Genomic DNA, 23,892 nt, shown 5'->3' on the forward strand with positions numbered 1-23,892 from the left:
AGCTGATAGTATCACGATCCTCGGTGGGTGCTTCTCGTCTACCTAATTTCTATTACCCGCGTGACATAATTATGCGGTTGGGGAGCAAGGAACGTCCGATACAGGGAAGTGACGTTCGAAGAGAAGTCGGTGATAATGGCTCGGGATTATCATTATGTCCGAGTCTAATACAACGAGCTTATATATACCAACTCTTCCAAGTAAGATCTTCTTGATCACATCAAAGACTTGAGAAGAGCAGACCTTCATGATGGCTGACTCGAAGTATGTCGACTTTGACCAGAAGGACTTTGTCTACAAAACTGTCAACAACCACGAGATTTCCACTACTGTCCTCCTCCCAAAGAACCTCAAGCCTGGAAAACACCCTTTGCTTGTCCATTTCCACGGCGGATTTCTGATATGCGGCTCTAAACTTTACGAAGAATGGCACGCAACATGGACGATCCAACTAGCAGCACAGAAGAATGCTATCCTAGTCACACCAAACTATCGTCTATTGCCCGAAGCAAACGGCAGACAAGTGCTCGACGACATCTCGGACTTTTGGTCGTGGGTAAAGACGTCTTTGCCAAGAGAAGTAGCAAATATGGCGACCGGAGTAGTAGCGGACACAGACAATGTACTTGCCGCAGGAGAGTCTGCAGGTGGATACCTAGCTATTCAATCAGCACTGCTGCACCCGGATGCAGGCATCAAAGCAGTGATATCACAATACGGCATGCTTGACAACAAAATCGCACACTTTACGCAAAAGGGAGAAAAGCACATGGCTGGGGCGCCTCAGCAACCCGAGTCTGAAGTTGATGATTACATCAGGGATATGAAGAAAGGAGCAGTCAGGACGGAAACTCATCCTTGGGAGCTGTGGTTGTTTATCTGTGCTGTCGTTCAGGCCGGCCGTTATCTGGAGTTTTTGGGTGATGCAGAAGGCGTGCATGCGATTGACAATCTTGAGACAGCTAAGAACGTCCCTGCTTGCTGGATCGTCCATGGCAAGGAAGATTCGCTGGTAAGTTTATTGTGAAGTGGAAACCGACTACACATCAAGTTCGCTGACAGAATGATTAGGTGCCCATTGAAGCCTCGAACAACTTTGTGGATAAGCTCAAGCAAACACATCCTGGGACGCCGTTGAGATACACGATACAACCTGGCGAGCATGGTTTCGATGGCGCAGTGACCATGGACGCAGAGTGGGTCAAGGAAGGCTGTGCTTGGCTTGAACAATACTGGCCATGAACGCTTGTCGCGAGAGTAGGAAGGAGTGACAGGGTTAAGCACGTGGTAGGGTCTCGAATGTCTCTTCCTGATATCGGATGGCCCTTCCTCCATTGCAACTTCTCCGTGCGCAAGGGTCTTAGACGTGTGTGACTGTCAAGATGCACAGTCTTCTCGAAAATTGGATCGCGTCCATCGAGACGCGTTATGATTTGGAATCTCTTTGGATAGATGCCTCGTCCAGAAATCACCGTGTCTTTTCATAGCACAAAAATCACTCTACAAGTTCATGAAAGAGCGTGAAACCTACAGACTTTGTACACGAGTAGGGAAAACACGACCGATCGAGTGCACAGTCATAGAATCTGTTGCATCGAGTATGACTTTGTGAAAGACCTCTGGACCTATAGACCCTAGCAAAGTCATTGAAATGCATAAGCGCTTCTTGAACCAGAATGATACCCAGATGGCGCCAAGTTCCTCGAGAACAAAGCTGAATCTTCTCTCAATGGTCTCAAGCGGGGGTCGGTCTTACTCTATATAGGAGAGATTTGTTCGAAAACGATGTTTTCACATGTCTTCCTCTCCTATACAATGTACAACTATCGTGTCCTCTGACTGCCCTCAGATCAACTGATCCTCATCCCGTTCCGCGTTTTCGAGAACCTCTATACCCAATGCAGCCCGTCTCCTTTTGAGTTCGTAAGTATCATGATCATCATGACTCTCGTCGCAGCACTTTTCTCTGTTTAGTGCGACTGTGCATAGGTCAAGTTGATGTCGCACTCTCTCAACAGTCCGTCTCTGTTACAGCTGGGAAGTGATTCTCAAGCCCAGAGAGAAGCATCTGAAAAGACACTTGTACTGCCCCTGCACGCACGTCTGCGTTTGATTAAGCTTGGAAGTCGAGCTTCAAAAAGGCTGAACGCTTAGAACCAGATCTTGATGAGCTCCTCGCTGACTGCGGATGGCAGCAAAACACCAGATTCGGTAATAATGCCAGAAATCAGGTTAGGGGGCTGTTGAAAACACGTAAGTTCAAGTCGCTATCCGGAGAGTGGAAATATACGTACTGTAAAGTCAACAGCATCAGTGTTGGCGACGCTATCTGAAACGCCTGCATCAGACTGGACATCCATGTCGGCAACACCCTCGTCCTTTGCAGAAACGCTTCCGTTAATGCTATTAGCGTCCTCGGTTGTCTTGAACTCGACAATGTTCTGGTCGATGCCTAAATCTGTCTGACCGAGTGGGTATAGTCTGACAAACTTGTGGCTCTCGGAGACAACGTAGAAGGGCTTGTTGGCAGCTTTGGCCAGCATTGCGATCTGATAGGTGCCCAACCTGCTAATGATACCTCCGTTTTCAACGACACCCTCGGCACCAACGAAGCATTGCGAGACCTGGTTCAAGCTGTATGCAATGGCGGTGGGAGGAATTGTGGCGACGGGAATGCCGAGCTTGCGCAACTGAGCGATGTTGTCACTGCTCTCTGCATCTGACGAGTCGGAAACGACATAGATGACACGGAAACGGATGCTGCCTTGGGCACCAAAGCCAGCGCTCGTCTCAGCGGCTGAGCGTAAGAGAGCACCGACGACACGCGAACCACCGTTTGTCAAGACAGTATTGCCGTCGCGAACAAAGTGTCTACCAAAACCAGCAATCTTGTCACGAGCCTCCTTTGCGCGCTCGACGAACAAGCGACCGTTCTGAACCAGATGAGTGCGGATTGTGTCGAAGTCGCTGTTGCGACCAGCGGTGGGCTTCTGCAGTGTGGTGATGATATAGCGCTGGAACAAGTCTGTACCGGCTGACAGAGAGATGGGGTTGGGGATGCGAGCCTTCAACTCTGCGGTGAGGGTGGACAGCAGGTCCAGAGTTTCCGAGACAGTGGTGGCGGGAGTATGAGCAAGTGCAAGGACAAGGGCTTCGATGGCGGCGACGGGCATGGTCAAGTCTGGGTCGTCGGCCAGCAGACGCTTATATGTGTCGACGACATCAAAATTTTGCTGCTTGTTTGTGGTGACCATGTTTTCGAGGTAGTAGCTGTCGAGCAGCGAGAGGCGCAGGACCGAAGGGCGAGCAGGAGGCTGAGATTGTACAGGCGACACGGGTGTGGGAGGGACGAGTTGGACGTGCAGTGGTGCTTTCTGATATTTGGACTCGGCTTGGACTCTGGACTGTGACTCGTTCTGCCCACCGGCTGCACGAGAAGAAGCTTTGGCTAGCGCGTCAGTAGCCCGCATTTGCATCTGCTCGAGGTCAAAGACCGGTCGTTCCTTCTTTGCTTCCATCGTCTTGCTTGATCGTGTACGGCTTCCTTTGCTGCTATGCATCAAACGTATGGATGGTAGACAAGAAAGCAACAGGCAACATCTGCCCCATCAAGTCGCCAAGTATCTGTCTTGATCTGGCGTAACCGTGATTGCATCCTGCCTCATGCCTCAAAACATTCCGCCAAGCCGGCTGACTTCACATGCTAATTAGCGCTGCCTTGTTCGACTGCCCCTCAGCACTTTCCTGACCGCTGTACAGTACATCCAACAACAAAGTCGCTGCCCGAAACAATGACAACTCTCGATCCTGCCACCGGCCGTCCCTTGGCCGACTCTGCCATCCAGCGAGTTCTGTTCATCTGCCCCCGCGTCCATGTCTACCAGATCCCTCCTCTCACTTCCAACAAAGGCTTCTCCGCCGGTACTTGGACCGCTCCACCGCGCCCGACTGCCCAGATGATTTTCACTGCCCGCTTACGCATCATTGAAACATCGCTCTCGAATCAAATAAAGACCGACATCGTACTCGAGGATCCAAAGACTGGTGATCTCTTCGCCGCTTGCCCTTATACCTCACCCGCTGTAGTCGAGCAAGCCAACGATAGTAGTCGTTTTTTTGCCATCCGTGTCGTGGGTGAAGGGGGCATGAAAGCCACTCTGGGTATGGGCTTTGAAGAGAGACCAGATGCCTTCGATTTCAGCATCACACTATCCGAAGCCAGGAAGCTCCTGGGCCTGGATCCTGCTTCCGGCCACGCACAACCCCAGCATCTGAGCAGAAAGACGGTCGAGGAGCCCAAGAAGGATTTCAGCTTGAAGGAGGGGCAAAGCATACACGTCGAGATTGGAGGTCGCGGCAGGAGACAGCAGCAATCGACTTCTGCATCCAATGACGATGGTAGCGCCCTGTTTTCCATCCGACCCCCACCGCCGCCTGCTTCTGCTAACGACTTTGCTCTTCCTTCGCTCGCCCCTCCGCCATCAGCTGCTCATGTCAAGGCCGCCTCTAAGAGTCCTTCGCCTGCGAGACAGCAATCACAGCATCACTCTCATCAGAACGCTCAAGATCTGGGCTTCGACGATGGTGAATTTGGCGAGTTCCAATGAGTAATAATACAGATGCTTGATGTACAGGTTATGCTTTATTTACATGGAAAAGGATTTCATCATCATGATCGGGCGTTGAGCAGCGCCCACACGAGTCCGACTACTGCCACACCGGCTGCAGCGCCCTCGAGAGCTATCATCGTTACGTCAATCCGCTTGACTGTGACTTGACGCTCCGAGAACAGGTCTTGCAACTTGGCTTTGTACAAAGTCAACTTGACATGTATCACCTCCTTCCAAAGAGCGAGTCTCTCCTCCCAGTTCTCGGGCTCCGCCCGTTGCATCGGCTCTTCGACTGCTTTCTCGACGGACTCGTTGATCGCTGCAGCCGGATCGCTGACTTCAACGGCTTCTTCGGGTAGGACTTCTCCAGCTGCGAGCGGTGTTTCTCCGACCGTGACCTCGCTGCCAGCCGCGGCTTCAGGCTGTGCGTCGGGGGCTACCTCTATCGCCGTCTCGGGCATGACTTCTGCAGCAGCTGCCTGGATTGTTCCGACGATGTGCTCTTCGATCTTCTCCAGAGGTTGCTGGACTGGCTCGACAACCTTGTCAATCTCAGCTTCGGCAACAGGCGCTAGCGATGGTACCTGCGTCGTCTTCTCGTCCAGAGCAGTCTTGATCTCTCTGACAATCCTTCGCCTTCTCCAGGGTTCGAAGATGACCAAGTTGGCCAATAACAAGAAGATGTTCAGACCCATTAGCCCGAATGTCACCCAAGTACTGTTGCGACGGATTGTGTCACTCCAGATCTGCTCCTCGTGATATTGTTTGCGTTCCTTTTTCTCGAGCTTTCCTCTGGCGTCTTCGAGGTGGCGTTCGGTGTTTGCAAGATGCTCTTTCGCAGCCTGCACGGCCTGTTCGTTCAAGTGCTCGGAGCGGATCAGAGACATGTAGCGCTCAAGATCGGCGGCTGACCATGAATGTTTGCGTTCGAGGAGGCCGACGACTTCTTTCTGCGAGGCAGCTTGTTGACTGTAGGATGTGGTATAGGCGACCTTTGCGGCGTTGACGTCGGCATGGGCAGCCTTGACAAGTTGTTCTGCTTCAAAGTTAGATGACATACAGGATAGATAGGAGTTTGACAAGAAGTACCTTGGTCGATGATGTCGCGACGCAAGCGTTCGATGCCCGAGTAGTCGGTTCCCGTGTAGTTGTTGACCTTGTGACTGACGACTGCGGCCTTGGCCAGCAGCTCGTCCATACGCTCTTGTACCCGCTTGGACAGATGCCATCTCTGCTCTTGATGCTTTGACGGCAGTGCCTCCTCAGCAATCGCTTCCTCCTTCATGACCTTCTCCGCCACCACTTCTGCTTGTGTCTTGGGGTGTTCCTCTTCGACGGGAGTTTCTTGTGGAGTGTCTTGGAGTGTGTCTGTCGCAGCTTGTTCTGGGAGCTGCTTTTCCACTGCAGGTGCAGGTGCAGGTGCAGGCGCAGGCTTCAGCTCGGGTGCTGCTTCACGAGGGGGAGCGGGGCGGCTTGCCCTTGCCGCGTCGAGGATAGCTGCATCGATTCTCTGTTGGACATCCTCAGGCGGCGGTGGCATGTAGAACCTTTCATCTGGCTTTTGAGGCTCGGCAGCTTTCGTCTGGTCATGCTTGGCCTCAGGATCGTAGCGATCTGGTGGGGACGCAGCTCTACGCGCTGAGGACGCCCATTGTCTTTTGTTGATCCATTGAGTGTTTGACGGACAGTGTGGCTTTGGCAGAGGTCGGCAATGTGGTGCAAGTGGGCGGATTATGATGGAGCTCGAGCTCGAGCTCGCAGAGGCGACAAAGTTGCGTAGCAATGCATACGGCCGGGTTGGTGTGCTCATTTCCTCAGAGTCTTTCCCGCTTCTACCTCATCCTCCTAGAGTGATTCCAACTGTTTCAGATAGTCCTGGTTGGAGCTTGTATCCAGTGGAAAGTCTACGTCTCGAAATGGCAGCGGACGCTTTTCGGTGGAGCCGGACTCTGACGCAGATCGGCGCCGAATCTTGCCCGTCTGTTTACCCTTGACGTATGCGGCAGGTGCGTTGCTCATCTGCCATGTGCTTCGATTGCTTGGTTCACCGAACTTTTTTGGCCTCTCTCAACGCATCTCAGTCATTCGAGTCTCTCTTTTGACCCTGCTTATCAACATTTGGTGTTCAGTATCGCCCGTCTCTGCCACTTCTTTTCTTCATCTGAATATTCTACATCTCACACATTGCACATCATGGCCCAATCACTCCCTGCCATGAAGACGAACCCCAAGTTCATCTTCTTTACTGATTTTGATGGAACCATCACCCTCTTTGACAGTGAGTATTTTTCCCTTCTCTGTACTTGTTGCACAATAGTCGCAATCATACCTTCTACAATTCGGGCCTTGGTTGGTGGGAGAGCGTTAGAAGCCTTCTGCTGGAGGTTCCAGTATACTTTAATATCATTCGAGTACATTTGAGATATCTTCCGGACAGACATAGATAAATTCTTCTGCTTGCTACACGACGCTAACAGTATCGTAGGCAACGACTTCATGGTAAACAGGCTAGCAAGGTCGAAACAATAATTCGACATCTGAATACCTTTTGGAAGATCGCGAGTCTGACTTTTTCACCAGACTGACAATGTCGGATTCGGCTACGAGAAGAGACGTGAGGGTAACATGAACGTCCTGAACGGCACTGAGAGCTTCAGGTACGTTGCACCCCTATCGATCAGGTTTGCTTTTGTCCTAAAGAACGACGCAGAGACTCTTTCAAGCGCATGATGGACAGCGTCAAGATGCCTTACGACGAGTGCATCAAGTACGTCTCAGAGAACGTCAAGCTTGACCCTGGTTTCAACGACTACTTGCAGTGGGCCATCAAGAACAACATCCCCACTGTTGTTCTCTCATCTGGTATGGAGCCTATCATCCGCGCCATCCTCGAGAAGCTCGTCGGTGAGAACGCAAAGTACATCGACGTCATCTGCAACAACATCCAGGCAAGACCCGGCAAGCAGGTCAACGAGGAGGGTGGTTGGGAGCTTGTCTACCACGATGACTCTCACTTCGGTCACGACAAGAGCTTGACTATTCGTCCTTACGCCCAGCTTCCTGCTGACCAACGTCCTACTCTGTTCTACGCTGGTGACGGTGTTTCGGACCTGAGTGCTGCCAAGGAGACCGACCTTCTGTTCGCAAAGTCTGGACATGGTGAGTTTGAACTATGTTGCGTTCCGTGAGCAGGAAAGCTAACAGCAGATGCAGACCTCATCCAGTTCTGTGTCAGAGACGACATTCCCTTCACCGTCTTTGAGGACTGGAGCCAGATCAAGGCAAAGGTCCAAGAAGTTGTGTAAGTCATCTTTGCATTGGTTCGTCTGTGACCGCCATCTGACTTCTGTGTTTATAGTGAGGGCAAGGTTACCGTACACGACGCTGCAAAGCAGGGTATGTCAAATCGGACGTAGAGACACCACTTCACCCAGACTGTGGTGTCATTGTCTAATAAATTCGTGGAACTACACTAACTGTACATCCGTTCTAGGTGTTGAGGCATACGAGAAGGGTCAGGCTGGCGTCAAGCCCACTGCTTAGATCAAGCGACATGAAAATCAGAGTTCTCCCATAGAACGGACTACATTGGACCGGTTCGATTTAATATAGAGGATCAAAGAAGATAGAAGAAGTTTGGTTAGCAATCAGGTCAGGCTAGTCACTGATTTTGAAAAATACTACATCCATGAGAATAGATTTGACCAAACCACTATTCGACACTTTATAATACTAGTATTTCGCGTGTGGGAAGCCTCGGGTCAAAAGAAGGGAGTAAGACACAGTCGACAATCGCAAGCATCATGAGTCCTTTGAAATGAACCTAGTTACCTAAAAGTCTCGATTCCTTGTTACAAATCACGATTTGATTGCCTGGGAGGAAAAAGGAAAAAGCACAGTGCCAAGCGGTGGGTGCTTGGCTTTCCCGAATGCCGCGCAATTGAACATTCGAACAGTGCGACGGACCAGAAAGTTGAATCATTGCACATACACCTGCCATATACGACAACTATGGCGCTCAACCTCTTCACCCGCCTGTTCAGGCTACCAACCGCAGTGCGCCCCGACTTTGCGGCCCTCAGCACAACCCTTCGCCCACAAATTGCCCCATCACCACGCGCTTTCAGCACCTCGTCACCATTCTCGGCCACCTACAACCAAGTCATGCGCGGCTGCCGTGTCGCCCAGAGAGCTCGCAAACCTACGTCGCCACAATTGAAGGACAGACCTGAGATGAAGGGCGTGTGTGTGCGTGTGGGCATAACCAAGCCCAAGAAGCCCAACTCGGGAGAGCGCAAGGTTGCAAGAGTCAGATTGAGTAACGGCAGGGTCGTTACCGCCTATATTCCTGGTGAAGGTGCGTTGTTGCTTGCCGCGAGAAGAAGAAGAGGAAGAAGAAGGATGGAACAGAGACTGCGTGTGGAAGACGAGCATGTGAACTGGAACACATCATGGCTAACACGAGCCTCGCAGGTCACAATGTGCAGCAGCATTCAGTTGTCTTGGTTCGTGGTGGTCGTTCGCAGGATTGCCCCGGTGTCAAGTACCATCTTGTCAGAGGTGCTTTGGACTTGGTGTGTTACTCCTTCGACCTTTTCTCCCATAGCCGTACTAATTCCCCTGCAGGGTGGTGTCGGTAACAGAATCACCTCGCGATCAAAGTACGGCACCAAGAAGCCTAAGGCTGCCTAGACGATCTTCACACCTTACGACATCACACCACACTCTCACTCCCTACTATTCCTGGACTGCGCTCTAGGGATCGTCTGCAAGTCATGAGGCCAACCCTCCCAACTGTCTCATCGTCGTGCTGCAACCAGTGCTTGGCGCCATGACTTGCTCCAAGCATTCCATTCTGCTGCACCCCGCCAACCATCTCTTTTCAACCATCTTCTTGTACTTACCATCGCCTTTTGCTCTTTCCATTGCCTTGAATCTGGTCAGGTGCATATGCATGGCGGCGTTCAATGGTGTGTAATTTTCTGTATACTACTGGGAATGAGATTCAGAGAAAGGAGAAGAGCTTTGATGAGCATCAAGAATTCGGCGAAAGATCTGCCTGCCTCTCGTATGAAAGGCACCACTCTCTACAGAAATGATCAGCTAGAACTATTGATGCCCAGCTGGCTACATTATGATCACCAATTGATGCTCCTTCTTAACCTATGACGATTGTTTCAAGAGAAACTCGACTATTGCACACAACGTCTCGTGTCTTCTGCTGCGCCATCCCCACTATACTGCATACCTCTACCTTGCATGTCTCTTGGTATGTGATAGTTACTATCGATACGAGGTTCCACACCTCCTGCGTTCCTTTCTCAAGCGTAGCTTTCAAGAAACGGTTTAGGTCTTTATTTCTGGACCTGTTCACGCATATGTCATCCTTAGATATATAAGCGGCTTTCTTTCACGCATTTCGCTCCAACAACTCGGCTGTCAAGTCACAAGCTTGGTTTGGTTTTGCCATATTGAATCCGAACAATTACAATGTATCGCCTGCTCGCCCCCATTGCTATCCTGGCTCTGCTCGCCAGGTACACACCCTGATCGCCGGCTCCATCACGACGTAAGACTGACAAGACGTACAGCGCCGCCAATGCTGCAGCCTGCTCACGCTGTCCAGTCTCAATCACCTACACTACCCCCAGTGGCTGTGTTGCTCTGAACTGCCTCCAACCTACCTGTACCGTAACAACCACAACAACCATCCCAACATCCTACTGTAGCACAAAGACTCGCACAGCATGTCCCCGTTCCTGCGCCCCTTGCTCTACCGAAACCGTCACCGAGCAAGAAGATCCTGCCGTGGGCCAGCCGACCACTGATCCCAACACTACTGCCAACCCAGGCGGTCCGATTGTCATTCTTCCTACCGATGCGTCTACGACAAGTGCATCTCAAGATTGTGCTCCGTTTACTGTCACGACTACTGCTGACAACCCAGCATGCACATTCGACACGTCGGAATGCATCAGACCGCTGTGTGTCATCGAGACGACGACCACGGTTCCCAATTGTGGTACTCCTGTTACAGAGACCGAACTCGCGACATGTGCTACTGAGTGTCCTGCTGGTTGTGCCACATTTACCTATACAACTAGTGCTGCACCCACTTCTTCTGCAGCTCTGGACTAGAGTGAGATGACATGAGAGTTGCGCTAGTATAATGGTGGAAGGGATGGTTCTGTCAGATTGTTTGGTCGTATCGATGTTGATGATCGTTCTACATTCTTGCGACTACATGCAGCTCATTTAGAACAGTTTAGTGTTGATCAATTTGTTTTCTCGAATTGCAGAGCTAGATGGCTCGACGCATGGCATTCGTAACCGAGACTGTAGAGAAATGGATGTCTTTAGCATAGGAGGTGAGGGTACCCTGTTCCTGATCGGCCTTGACGTGGGGAGCCTCGGCTCGCTCAAGAACCATCCACCTCGGTGGTCATCTTATGCGGGGGATGATTGGAGGTATCTAGCACCATCATCAGGAAGCTTTCTTCTCATAACACTTGTACTGCTATACTCTGACAGACCATACTTGACCACGCAATGACAGCCGCACCTAAGAAATCGCTCGCCCTCTCACCTCCCCCGATTCCACAAACCATCGGCGGAGATTCCTCATACCCAGGCATACCCACCATCGCCTCTCCTCCCAGTTCTCCTCGCCTCAAGGACAAGGTCTGCATCATCACCGGTTGCAACAGTGCTCTGGGCATTGGTAGGGCTTCAGCCTACGAATTCGCTTCTGCAGGCGCACAAGCATTGGTTCTATCTGATTTCGACACTTCGAATCTCAACAACTGGAAGCAAGATATCGAGAAGCTGTATCCGGGGACACAGGTTGTGGTACAAAAGGTCGATGCTGGGAATGAGGAGCATGTCAAGGCAGTCGTGAAGCTGGCAGTGGACAAGTGGGGAAGGCTAGATGTCTTCTTTGCGAATGCTGGTATCGGAGGTACCATGGAGAGAGTATACGAGGTCGGTAAGAAGGAAGGCAAGTCGGAGGAAGAGTTTATGAGAACCATGAAAGTGAATGCATTGAGGTCAGTAGGCTTTGTCTTCCCTCCTCCTCCTCCAGCCTCGAGACCCTCTGGCTGACCATTTCCAACCAGCGTCTTCCTAGCAACCAAGCATGCAGCCAATGCCATGATGCAGAACAAACCTAGCCCTAGCGGCTCCATCATCAACACAGCCTCGGTAGCTGGTCTACGATCAAACGCTGGACCTACAGACTACTCCGCCTCCAAAGCCGCCGTCATCAGTATAACCCAAACATCTGCCTACCAACTCGCCGGCACCAGCATCCGCTGCAACGCCATCTGTCCCGGCATCATCGAGACGGGCATGACCGCACAGATGTACAAGGCAGCAAGAGCAAGAGGCAGCGAGGGCAAGATTGGCCAGCTGAATCCCTTGATGAGAGGTGCAGTAGCCGACGAGGTCGCAAGAGTCGCCTTGTTTTTGGCGACCAACGAGAGTAGCTACGTCAATGGACAAGCGTGGGCTGTTGACGGAGGCTTGAGTGCCGGCCTGCCATTTGTGCCGGGAAAGCTAGCTTGATGTAGTCGTCCTGTGTCTGGCTTACACCATCAGAAGCAGAACAAAAGAACCAATCATTCTCGACGGAAACAATTCTTGTGTGTACAAACAATGCCATGTTGATTACTAGAGAACAGAAGATACAGAACACAACCAAACGCCATGCTAATAACGAGAAGAAGGATAAAAAATGTCCGCACCTGAAAGCTGAGAGAGGAAGAGGCATTCTGTAGGTACGCTTGCCAAATCTTCTCTTCCCAGCAGAGGCAAAAAAAAAGTGACTGCGACCCTGATTAATCTGTCAACCATCATCAAGCGCTGACCTCACCTGGATCCTCTTCAACCAAGGCATCGCTCCATGCAAAGCTGCTGTGGGCATCCAAGCCAGCGCCTCCTCCAAATCCAGCACCGCCATTGGACTGAGTAGCCATGCCCTCACCTTCACCCCTCTCGACAAATCCACCCTTTTCGGCAACCAGTTGTTCGTAGATACGCTGGAAGTACAATCTGAGTGTACGCAGCCCACGTAGGTATCCTCTGTCTACGCCGTCAGGATCTCGGGGAGGACAAGTGGCAGAAGCCTTGGTTTCAATGTCTTCAGCCGTTACGCAGTTGGCAAAGTCGACAATCTTGAGCAGAATTTGGTTCTTTGTGCTTGGCGAACCGGTACCACTCTCACCATCAGTTTGTTGCTGTGGAGCTTGGCGAGGCTTGCCCTGTTCATCTACATCGCCACGATCGTATATCATCAGTAGTGAGCTTGCATACAGGCGGTATCCGGGCAGTTTTCGCACGATGCGCTCGAGTTGAGTAATCTTGTCCAGAACAACCGGGATGTGCTTGAGCGCTCTGCCATGGCTGATACCATCAAAGAAGAAGCGTGTCAGTGCGGCCTGGAACTCGCTGCCAGCCTTGAGATCTCGGCCGAAGTATTTGTCTTCGAAGATGTTGGATTGAGTCTTGACATTCCAGACTTGCATGCCACACACGCGAACACCCAGCTCGCGGGATGTGGTCATTTTGCACTTGCGTCCTTGAGATTTTTGCTTCTTTTCATCAGCAAAAAGACCGTACTGACGAGTGCCCATTTTCAAATCCAGTACACACGGATGTACCATGCCTGCTGTGAGATCTTCAAGCAAGATGAAGTGTGCGATACGTCCGGGGTCTTCAACGCCTTGGTCAGGGCTACGTGATACTTGTCCCAAATCGATTGGGTTGCCCAGGACCGGGGCGTTCAAAGCCGGGTTGATATTGAAGTTAGGATCATTCTGAAGCTTTTCAGGCGCACCAGTAGACCTGGTCGTCTTGGTCGGAGATCCTTCGAGGTCATCCATTGCAAAGACGTCCTCGCCATCACCACGGTAGCCCTCATCCTCGTGATACTCGAGATCACCCCGAGAAGCATCTATGTCGGCCTTCTTTCTACGCAGACCACTTCCAGAGTGACGACGTCTGGGCGTCTTGTAGGCCTGTACTAGATGATTATCTGCTTCTGAATTCTCCATACTCTTGCTTTCGCTACTCAACGGCTGCTCTTTACGCGGACTGATTATATAATTGTCGAGGGATTGCACGCTGTTGTGCGGTGATTTGAGCTCTCGATGGTTTTTGATTGCAAGTCTACGCGTAGCATCGGCAGGTGATGGAGGTGTTTGCATGGCCGAGACATCGGCGCTGTTACGGCGTTCGTGTAAGCTCTGGGGATTGCTCGCTATTTCGGTATCTGGCAGCGACGGCATCGACTCGCGTTGTTGAATTCTCCTGATGTTTCTACCATGATGGTTCCTGCTCCGTCGATCATGGCGATGAATAAGAGGAGGCGAGAAGACATCTCGGAATACCTGCAGCTTCAAGTCTTGATTAACGCTAGTGGCGCCCCAGCTGGCTTGTTGACGCAAAGGTGGACGATCTTTATGGTTTGTTTCGGGAGAGTATGAGGGCCGTCGGTCGCTCATCATCTCGCTGATAGAGTGAGGACGAGACTGCCGACTGGGTTGGCTGACATGGGCAGGAATGGCTGTTGCAGGTCTCGGTGGCAGAGTGCGCTTCAAAAAGTCTGGCAGTATATGACGATTGTTGATCAGACTGACCTCCGGCACCGCATTTGATTGCGACTGTGAGTGGCTGACAATGCGAGGTGTGTCCTTCTTATCTTCGAGCATAGCTGTTCCCTTTTTGGGAGACTGTAAGTCCTGAGGTTGCATGTCGGGAGACTTTGATTTGTCGAGATTGTCCTTTTTCTTCTTGTTTGGCTTCTTGTACGTGACATTGAGAACGCCGATGTACCTAGGGAGAAAGTCAAGCAGATCTGGATGGTATTGTTCGACGATCTCGTAAAACTCGTTTTCTTTACTGTTGAGTTGTTTGCAAACAGCCTGACGAGAGAAGCTGTAGACAGTGCTGTGACCTCCCACCTGATGGTTGTAGGGTTTCAGCTCGACAGCACCGAGTGGAGGAGGTTGCGATTGAGCTTCGGGTGCATGGCTGTTCGCCGGAGGTCGATTGTGCAACGCGCTCTTGTTGGTAGGAGTAGGAGTTGGGGTAACGTCTTCTTCGTCTTCTTGATCTTGCGAGTAGGCCGAAGACTCGGTGTCATATTCGGACTCTGAAGGTTGAACAGCAGGAATCACATTGGAATGACGATTGTCGGAGAGTGGAATTTCACCATGCAATACTTGACTCTCGTCCTCTGACAGTAACGCAATCTCAACGTTGCTCTGCGGAATATCGACGCCAGCCTCGAGAGAATTCTTCATAGGAGGATGAACATTGTGCTGGACCACAGGAGACGAGGCTAGAATCTCCTTTTCCTCATCTTGAGTGGCGGAGGTGGACAAGGGTAATGCAGTAGCAGCACGTGTAGACTTGCCACGATGGGGGATGTACTGAGCAGAAGAAATCTGTTCCTGGTCTGATTCCTCGTCCTCCACCTCCTTTGCTACTTCTTGTTGAAGCAGTCGTGCCTGACTCGTCAAAAGCGACGTATGACGTGTTTCTTGTGGGAGCTCCTACACGAGTCAGCATTAGAACATGTCTTGGATGGGCTCTTTGCAGATTGGCATCATCAAAGGTGGCCAGTAAATGAGTGAGAGATTGTCGACTGACCTTTTCACACGACTCGGACACGGGCGTATGATCAGATGGGGCCTTGTTGTTTGAGGGACCTAGAATGATGTGGTGGTTGCGGATCTCCTCGAGCAAACTAGGTGGAATTTGATGTGCAAGGCGACCTTCAGGGTTATCTGTGGTCGCAGGCTCCTGTTCGGCCTCTCTTTCGAAAGTGCTTGGAGTAGGCAGAGGTATGCTGACGACATCGTCGTCGGTTGATGGCTTCGCGGACAAATTATCATTAACAACAAACGACGGAGGCAGTTCTGATGCACAGTCAGATGTGCGGCCAGCAAAAGTGAGATGTGGTTCAGGCGTACCGGTGGTAGCATGGGCGTCATGTTCGTGATGTTCATTGATGGCGGACAGGGCTTGTTGGTCCCTATCCTGTGGCTCTTCGGTATGCTTTGCTTTATCTTTCTTTTCGCGACGCTTTTCGTGTTCAGAGTCGTGGTCCTTGAAGAGGCCGAGGTAGTGACTGGTCTTCCTGCTGCGGACATTGAGGCCCTGGTCGATCTTTGGCATTTTGGCGTCGATTTTGCGATCAACATCGTTATCTTCCGAATTGAGGTTCCTGCCCTGGGATTCAGCGATAGATTTTCCAGCCATGCGACCTTGGCCTTGTCGCCAAGCTCTGTAGGATGAACGGTGAGCACTTGACTGAAGGTCTTCGACGGTTGTTCCATTTGGTGGATTCGACTTGTCGGCGAGATTTGGCGTGACAGGTCGTTCGAGGGCAGGCGGCAATTGCGGATCATAGAGCGAGTGTCGGTTGGATTGGGAGCTAAGTTGGTAGGGAAGACGATTGAGATCAGTGTGCGGTAGGGTATGGAAAAACATAGACATGTCGGTCATGGTGGGTTGCATGGTCGAGAGCGACGAGGCCGACATGGCAGCGTCGTGGGCGAGCGAGGTCTGATGGTGACGCAGGCTTGGTCCTTGGTCGTAGGTTTGTGCGGGCGAGTTGTCTCGAGGTTGGGTGGGTTGGTCGGTGGGGTGGCCAAAGTCTTGTTGTTGCAATTGGTTACGCTGAAGAGCTTGCGATATCAGACCGGGCCTTTCGTTCGGCGGGTCTTTGCGAGGGTGATGGGGAGAAGTTACGGGGGTGTCGCCCTGGTAGCTCGTGGCAAAGATGCTGTCGCGCTCAGACAGCGGGACATTGGTAGAGTGCGAGACATGTTGCAGAGAAGCTGTGCTGGAGCGCGCGAGGACAGGATCCGCAGGGCTGGTCTTGGAGCGAGCCAGGTTTGAGCGAGTCGTCTGCATGAGGAGGCCCAAGACATTGGTTGGACGGCTGCCGCGATGCCGATGGAGTCGTTATCGCACTGATGGAAGCACCTGGGTTGGCAGTAGTGGCCGTCAGACAGGGCAGCGTGTGTGCGGGTGTTTGACGGTGATAGGTTGGGTGCAAAAACGTGCGTCGTCAGTCTGGCTGAGAGCGATTGCGAACGCTGAAGTCTCGCTGCTGGAGCCTCGCCCATGGGCCATGCCCGTCTATCGCCATGCCTGCTTTTTCTATCAAACAATCCTCTAATATCTTCCCGATACCTCTGTACCCCCTGACAATCACTGCACTTTCCGCTCTCCATTGGCCCACTCTCCGCTGCCACTGCTGTCTTCTATCTTGCTTGAACACTCACACTTGCTCTATCACAAAGCTTGTTTGCCGTCCGACCAGTGTCCAAGTGCGACCGCCAACCCGCTTAGAACTGACGTGCCTATCGCTCCGACTTATCACGGGTCGACTAGCAATCTCCCCTATCTTGCTTTCCACATTGTCCACGACCTCGTCGCGTTGGGGCTGGAACATGGAGAGACTGGCTGTATCTTGCGCCAGCGCAAATACCGTTGGTCGACTTAGATGTACAACCACCTACCACTTCTATGCCATGCATGCAGTGTCATGCGCTTGATCAACCAAAGACATGGCCGCTGCTGTGCTGTCCCCTTTCCCCGGTCCCATAAGGCTTTGGATCAGCAAAGCTGAAAGGTTTCGGTAGTCGATCTTCGTGACCTTCCATGTTCCAAAACTTAGTCGGAAGTCGGTACCCTGCGGGCCTTCTGGCGGCGCAGCCCAAGTGCAGGCACGAGAAACCGCAAACCCGGATGTGAAGATGGATTGAGTGACGAGACGGGAGCGCTAATCCTCAGCTGCATGGAACGAGGGAAGGCACAAAGAAGCAGACAAGACTGTCCCTAGTCCGTACTGGCATGTATTCGTTGATAGGCGCATGGGGAAGCATAGATCCGAAAGTCAAAAGGCTGGCTAACTGTTCGGCGGCGCTGCAAGCTGCGAGTCTAACGCGCCGCAGCATAGTCCCTTGGCGTTGAACGCTGCTCAGGTACCGAGCAGCACCGTTTCGGACTGAATCAATATTTGCAACACTTGCTCTGCTCGACCGTCGCTCACTTTGATCCTGCAGATAGTCGGCTCACATTGTCATTTCGTCACCACCGGGGCAGAAGACGGGCTTTCCATGTCCGAGTGAAAGGCTGAAGAAGCGAGTGAGCGATCGACAGCAGCTTGCGAATCGAATCGAGTGGCCCTTGCGCCTTGACGGTTGGACAACAGCGCGAGCCCAAGAAGTCGGGGACCAGCATCGCAGAACATCGCGGTCGCCCTCTGTTTCTCGTGATCCGTGTACGACGTGAATCTCACTCGACATCCTCTCCGCCTGGCCGCCAGTGCCACAGGTGCTCCAACTCTCTGGCACCACCACCCAACATGGACTCGATGTCCACCCCTCCCACCTCGCCCATGAGCGGCCACCCGCACCGCGCTTCAATAGCAAGCGCTCTGCGCACTCCGAGAAGTTCTAGCCGCCTGAGTCTTGGTGGTCGTCGAGGAAGCAGTCGCGCATCCGATGAAGACTCCAAAACGGCGGTGAAAGTGGGTGAGTGCCCATCTGCCCTGCCCCTTATCGTCGCCTTCTTTGGCTCACTTTTGTATAGCCGTTCGAGTCCGCCCTCCTCTGCAATCCTCCGACCCTGGCTACGATCTAATTCCTCAGCGCTTCCGCGCCTCGACCTGTGACGTCTCTTCTGCAACCAACCTCGCCATCCAGTCAACCCAGGGAAAGAAACTGTTCGTCTTTGATCGCGTCTTCGGCGAAGAAACAACCCAACAAGGTGTCTGGGAATACGTCAGCGGCAGCGTCGATTCTTTCATCCAGGGCTACAATGTATCCATCCTTGCATACGGTCAATCCGGCGCCGGAAAGTCATATACCATGGGTACTGCTGACTCCGAAGGCGCCTTTGACCCTGTCCACGCCGGTCAGTCGCATCGCTCAGCTGTTGTGTGTTGCGATATACTGATTAGGATACAGGAATCGTGCCACGTGCCGCCGCCGCTCTTTTCGAAAAACTCAACGCTACTCCAACCTCCTCGGCCCCTCTGACCCCGAGCAAGTCGGGCCTTCGTTCTCCCGCACGCTACTCCGTCTCGGCCGTGTCCAGCCTCTCCAATTTGCACCGCCAAACGTGCAGCGACAAGTCCTGGACATTGACAGCAACCTATGCTGAGATCTACAATGAACAGCTCCGCGACCTGCTTGTTCCCAGCACCGTGCCTGAAGCCGATCGTCCTCAAGTCTCGATTCGTGAAGATACCAAAGGTCGCATTCTACTCATTGGCCTGGTTCAGAAACCTATCAACTCGGCAGACGACCTTCTGGAAGCTCTGAGTTTTGGTTCCAATATCCGCCAGACCGATTCGACCGCCATCAACGCCAAGTCTTCGCGCTCCCACGCCATTCTCAGTCTGAACCTTACTCTGAAGAAAGGTCCCTCGGTCAACAGGCGTGCTTCTGTTCAGGTCGACAACTCGACCTCAAACGATGCTGTTGTGACGACCGAGAGCAAGCTCCACTTTGTCGATCTTGCAGGCAGCGAACGTTTGAAGAATACAGGCGCCCAGGGCGATAGAGCAAAAGAGGGTATATCGATCAATGCCGGTCTCGCTAGCTTGGGGAAGGTCATTTCGCAGCTGTCTACTGCAAAGCAGGGCGGCTACATATCCTACCGCGATTCTCGACTGACTCGGATTCTGCAAGATTCGCTAGGCGGAACCGCCATCACTTACATGGTCGCCTGCGTGAATCCCGCCGAGTTTCATCTTAGCGAAACGCTTAATACCGTTACCTACGCTCAACGCGCTCGTGCCATCCAGAGCAAGCCCGAGATTCAACAGACAACTGAGGAGGCTGACAAAGCTTCCATCATCGCTCGATTACAAGCAGAGGTGGCTTTCCTCCGAGAACAGGTCAACAAAAACAACGAGAAAGGCGAGCAACGCATCCTGGCTGCCGGAGATCATAAAGAGCGTCGCGAGAGCGAACTACAGGACCAGCTAATGGACATGCAAGAGAGTTACAACGCCCTTAGCGGACGCCATGCAAAGCTCATTTCCGAAATCTCAAAGGCCAAGGAGAGCAGTCACGAGGATACACCCACTCTCAGAGATGCTGTAGGAGAGTCGGCAATGGAAAGACTCAAGCGCTCCAATTCGTTTGCCGAAGCTGTGGAACAGGTTGTCATGGAGTATGAAAAGACGATTCAATCGCTCGAGGCCTCCTTGTCCAACACACGATCCACGCTTTCTACAAGCGAAAGCTCACTTATGGAGCGTGAGGCCAGGATAGCCTACATGGAGTCGCAAGCTCACCAACTACAAGTAAGGCTGCAGAAAGCTGGCGAGCGTGAAGCCAACAACGATGCCTATCTGCGAGACTTGGAGACCCAGATAGAGGGTGCGACCACCAGCGAGGAGAAGAGCTCCACGATGATCGCCAGCCTACGAAAAGAGCTGGGTCGAGTCAAAGACACTGAGAACAACTCCGAACAGTACATCGCAACGATCGAAGAGAAGTTGGCAGAAGCAGAGCAGGACCGAGAAATAATGCAGCGCGAGCTCGATCGTCTCGAGAACGTTATCGAACGTCAAAGAAGTATCGGTAGACTGGATAACCTCCTTGCAGAGCTTGACAACATCCGTCATGGCGAACAAAACGGACGTCACCAGCAGCTTGACGGTCACGCAAGTGATGTCAATGGCCACGACCCATTCGTCAAAGAGTCAAGCACAGCTTCCAGAGGAGTTGCTGTTGGCGACCAAGTGACTGAGCAGTCTAAAAACTCAACGACACATCTTCTAGAGACTGATGGACCAACCACAGCCGCTACTGATCAAAATCAAGATGTTGAAGACTTGTGCAAGAAGGATGAGCAGAATGCGGCGCAGTCCAGATTCATGGCCGACAAACTTGAGACCATGACGCAAGAACTCTTCGACCTTCGTAGCGAGCACGAAACGACTATCAACGATTACGACAACCTTCAACGCAAGTATGAAACCGCACTACAAGCACTCGCCAAGATGCACGAGACAAACGAAGAGGAGACCAGACCAGACTCGAGGAACTCAGACAAGCCAGAGTCTTTTTTAGAGGGCGCGGGGGTGAATGGCATGAAGGAGAATGGACAACCGGCCGCATCCTCGCGTTCATTAGCAGCGGAGTTGTCATCGGGGTCGTTCTCGCGACACTCGTTCACTTCAATGGACGAGGGGCCGGACGAAACAATTGGGAGTCAAGGCAGACCTCTGAGAGATATTGAGAGCGATGAAGGAAGCACTGTCGTCAATGAGAATGAGGTTTCCCATCCTCCTCAACAGCAAGTACTTGCGCACGAGATGGAAACATTGAGGCAGCTGCACGTTCAGCGAGAATCAAGCTTGAAGGAGATCTCGGACAACTATATGAGACTATCCGAAGAGCACAAGAACGCTTTGAGTCAGGTTGAAAACCTCAAGCGCGAAGTACAGCGGGCACAATTGGCAACCAACAGACAGTCTTCTCCTTCGCTTGTCAAGCCCATCATTCGCCGCAAGCCCAGCCAGGATCTCATGGCCAATACCACTACCAACAACGATCGAGCTATGCGTTCGTTTGCATCACTGCGAAACATCGCGCTGGATAACTTCGAATCGAATATTGACGTTCGCCAAAACTTTGAGATTCATCTCAACACCATCATGGGCGATCTGCATGACCGGACGGAGAAAATGCAAGCACTCGATGCAGAAGTCATGGCAGCTCGCAGAGATCTTGACGCCAAGACCGCCATCATCACAGGCTTGACTCGCGAGAGGGCCAGTGTATCGGCTGCCAATACTGTCGACTTCACTGTTGTTGGGCACATGCGTGACCAACTCATGAGAAGCGAACAGCAGGTGCTCCTCCTTCGTGAGTCCCACGAAAGCCGGGAGAAGGAACTACAATTTCAAGTCGATGAACTCAAATCACAGTTACAGCAACACGCCGAAAAAGATGTGGTCGCTGGTGGCGAGCAGGCTCATGATGATAGAGACGATCACGTTGCGAATCTGCAAAAGCAGTTGTCCAGCTGGGTGTCAAAACACGCTCACACGATGACTTCATCGAAAGAGTCTGAAACCAAGCTGCTCGCTACTATCGCGACTCTTGAGACATCCCTTTCTGAGGCACACAAGTCGGTTGCTAGTCGCGATGCCGAATACGATGCAGCAGTTGCGAATCTTGATCAAGAGCGAGCTCAACACCAAGAGCTTGTCAACTCATTGCAGAAGCAGATTGACAATCACCAAACAGCTAGTCATGAACACAACCAGAAGCTTTCGCTGCTGGAGCAGTCCTACGCAAGTATTAGGCAGCAGGTCGATGAGGACAGCAAAGGCAGAGAGCTTACAGAGAAGGAGCTACAAACTCATCGCAATCTGGTGTCTAATTTGGAGAGTCAAATCGAAGGCCACAAGTCCGCAATCGAAATTCATGAGCAGAATCTGGAGACCCTCAAGGCATCGCATACAGAAGAGCTCGACAGTGTCAAGACTGCTTTGACGACAGCTGAGAACAACTTCGCTGAGAGACATGCGGCTTTAGAGGCACGACACAAGTCCGTGCAGCAGGACCTCAAAAGGTCTCAAGTTGATCTGGAGGAGCTGCTTGCTGAAGCATCAGCCATTCTTGGTCACGAGACTGACGTTGGGCGATTCCACTCTCATCTGACCGACTTCGTTGGACAGAGTCGAGACATTGGTTCTGACAAGGACACCGTGGTCACATCGACCAAGGTCGCGGATCTTGAGGCCGAGATGGTGCAACTGAAGACGAGCAACCAGGAACTTGTGTCTAACATGGAGCGTGCAGTGGAGAACGAACGTAAGAGTGCGACTCTGGTGCAAGAATTGGAGGATCAGCTCAACTCAACATATGATTTGCATCAAGACACCACCAAGAGATTGTCCGCCATACAAAGCGAGCGCCACACACAGCTTGAGGAGGCGACAAGTGCAAAGAACGAGATGAAGAAAGAACTCGAGGATGCCAAGCTGAAGGTATCTTTGCTTGAGTCTCAGCTCGCCGAGCTACAACGTCGTTCAATGGCTTCTACCTCTCGCGACTCGCTGAATTATGCTCGCGAGTCACTGTCACCAGAAGCTGCAGCATTTGCACTTGCTCGAACGAGTTCGCAGACGTCTCTAATGACACGTCCAAAGTCCAATGCCACGAACACCACTTCGGGTCTCCCCTCTCCGCCGCCTGCAATTCCTTTGCCGCCTATCCCTACTCCGGGTCTCAGTGGGTTGAGTCCTTTCTTGAGCCATAGCAGCAGCATACCCATGGGTCTGGGTATCGATGCTCGTACTTCGAGCCCTGCACCGACAACTACTTTCACGGCCTCGTCTCCACCCGGCACACCCCATCACAGCTCCTTTCCCCAACCGCCATCGACTGCACCTTCAACGGTGCAAGTTGATGCCGGATATGCGCAGGTGATTGAAGAACAAGAATCCCGCATTCGTACTATCGAGAAGCACTTGTTTGCCGAGAAGCAACTAACGGCTACACTGGAAGAGGCTCTTGTCGATCTCGAAACATCACAGAACAAGACCAGACAAGATCTTGAGTCATGGAGGAAGAAGTGCTCAAACTTGGAGGACGAGCTGGTAGGACTGCGCAAGGAGCGCACGAATTCCAGGGCGAGCATGCAACAAGTCGAGGAGGAGAGAGAGATGAGACATCGTGCAGAGCGCGCGAGACAGGCGCTTGAGGAACGTATGCGGGAGTTGAATGCTGGACAGAAGAAGAAGAAGGGAATGTTGAACTGTTTCTAAGGCGGTGGATGAGCAAGGACGATGAGGGATGGTGGCTATTCTTTTTGCGCCATTGTGTTTTTCCTGTTTCATTGGCACTATACCCGGAGCTCTCGTGCTACCACGCTATGCAGCTATGCCAAAGAAAGTGATTTTTGTGGACTCATTTTGTGCCAGTTTGTAGTGTGTCTTGGCTGACCACACGGGTGGTTTCTACGGAGTTCGAAAGCAGACGGCGAGCTTGCGAGCTCCAGATGGCGGGGCATTATTCATCGCATGTGACGTGAGACTTGGCACGCAGGCAAGACAGCGAGACGGCCGACAAACAGACTCTCGCCTCTACCACTCCTTGTACACGTCGTGCAAACCACCCACCTATCGCTCCGTCCTCACTCTCCATCCATCGCGGTCATCGTCTGTCCTTTCTACTGCGCGCAATCCTCCACCCGAACGCCAGTTCCGCCTTCAAGATTCCTTCGTCGACAGTCAAACTGG

At 52.1% G+C, this 23,892-nt stretch overlaps 10 protein-coding genes across 10 annotated transcripts; 7 read left to right on the plus strand and 3 right to left on the minus strand.

Annotated features, from left to right (window-relative positions):
• Positions 1–250: 250 nt before the first annotated feature.
• On the plus strand, positions 251–1,242 carry M436DRAFT_47212 (alpha/beta-hydrolase; the record flags this gene model as incomplete). Its single annotated transcript, XM_013571547.1, has 2 exons — positions 251–1,012; positions 1,072–1,242. The coding sequence occupies 2 exons, from the start codon at positions 251–253 to the stop codon at positions 1,240–1,242; spliced, it is 933 nt and encodes a 310-aa protein (XP_013427001.1).
• A 908-nt stretch (positions 1,243–2,150) lies between these two features.
• On the minus strand, positions 2,151–3,254 carry M436DRAFT_47305 (translation initiation factor-like protein eIF-2B subunit alpha; the record flags this gene model as incomplete). The annotated part of the gene is made up of 2 exons (XM_013571567.1): positions 2,151–2,240; positions 2,295–3,254. The coding sequence occupies 2 exons, from the start codon at positions 3,252–3,254 to the stop codon at positions 2,151–2,153; spliced, it is 1,050 nt and encodes a 349-aa protein (XP_013427021.1).
• Positions 3,255–3,791: 537 nt separating this feature from the next.
• Positions 3,792–4,607, plus strand: M436DRAFT_47340 (adaptin ear-binding coat-associated protein 2; the record flags this gene model as incomplete). Its single annotated transcript, XM_013571573.1, has 1 exon — positions 3,792–4,607. One exon carries the CDS (start codon positions 3,792–3,794, stop codon positions 4,605–4,607), a length of 816 nt encoding a protein of 271 aa, XP_013427027.1.
• A 62-nt stretch (positions 4,608–4,669) lies between these two features.
• Positions 4,670–6,150, minus strand: M436DRAFT_64030 (uncharacterized protein; the record flags this gene model as incomplete). The annotated part of the gene is made up of 2 exons (XM_013571685.1): positions 4,670–5,646; positions 5,700–6,150. The coding sequence occupies 2 exons, from the start codon at positions 6,148–6,150 to the stop codon at positions 4,670–4,672; spliced, it is 1,428 nt and encodes a 475-aa protein (XP_013427139.1).
• A 653-nt stretch (positions 6,151–6,803) lies between these two features.
• Positions 6,804–8,153, plus strand: M436DRAFT_82133 (uncharacterized protein; the record flags this gene model as incomplete). Its single annotated transcript, XM_013571784.1, has 7 exons — positions 6,804–6,888; positions 7,096–7,109; positions 7,191–7,267; positions 7,321–7,769; positions 7,824–7,911; positions 7,969–8,006; positions 8,104–8,153. 7 exons carry the CDS (start codon positions 6,804–6,806, stop codon positions 8,151–8,153), a joined length of 801 nt encoding a protein of 266 aa, XP_013427238.1.
• Positions 8,154–8,621: 468 nt separating this feature from the next.
• On the plus strand, positions 8,622–9,302 carry M436DRAFT_47565 (ribosomal protein S12; the record flags this gene model as incomplete). Its single annotated transcript, XM_013571611.1, has 3 exons — positions 8,622–8,967; positions 9,084–9,184; positions 9,237–9,302. 3 exons carry the CDS (start codon positions 8,622–8,624, stop codon positions 9,300–9,302), a joined length of 513 nt encoding a protein of 170 aa, XP_013427065.1.
• A 798-nt stretch (positions 9,303–10,100) lies between these two features.
• Positions 10,101–10,718, plus strand: M436DRAFT_25061 (uncharacterized protein; the record flags this gene model as incomplete). The annotated part of the gene is made up of 2 exons (XM_013571478.1): positions 10,101–10,147; positions 10,202–10,718. Coding segments are annotated over 2 exons (564 nt in total), but the record flags the coding sequence as incomplete, so codon positions are not given.
• Positions 10,719–11,159: 441 nt separating this feature from the next.
• M436DRAFT_47475 (NAD(P)-binding protein) lies at positions 11,160–12,173 on the plus strand (the record flags this gene model as incomplete). The annotated part of the gene is made up of 2 exons (XM_013571596.1): positions 11,160–11,656; positions 11,726–12,173. 2 exons carry the CDS (start codon positions 11,160–11,162, stop codon positions 12,171–12,173), a joined length of 945 nt encoding a protein of 314 aa, XP_013427050.1.
• Positions 12,174–12,463: 290 nt separating this feature from the next.
• M436DRAFT_82137 (SAICAR synthase-like protein) lies at positions 12,464–16,529 on the minus strand (the record flags this gene model as incomplete). Its single annotated transcript, XM_013571785.1, has 3 exons — positions 12,464–15,163; positions 15,261–15,529; positions 15,584–16,529. 3 exons carry the CDS (start codon positions 16,527–16,529, stop codon positions 12,464–12,466), a joined length of 3,915 nt encoding a protein of 1,304 aa, XP_013427239.1.
• A 1,582-nt stretch (positions 16,530–18,111) lies between these two features.
• Positions 18,112–23,418, plus strand: M436DRAFT_13005 (kinesin family protein-like protein; the record flags this gene model as incomplete). Its single annotated transcript, XM_013571463.2, has 4 exons — positions 18,112–18,157; positions 18,216–18,529; positions 18,586–20,699; positions 20,895–23,418. Coding segments are annotated over 4 exons (4,998 nt in total), but the record flags the coding sequence as incomplete, so codon positions are not given.
• Positions 23,419–23,892: the final 474 nt, after the last annotated feature.

Source organism: Aureobasidium namibiae (genome assembly GCF_000721765.1).
Source record: "Aureobasidium namibiae CBS 147.97 unplaced genomic scaffold scaffold_9, whole genome shotgun sequence".
Lineage (NCBI taxonomy): Eukaryota > Fungi > Ascomycota > Dothideomycetes > Dothideales > Saccotheciaceae > Aureobasidium > Aureobasidium namibiae.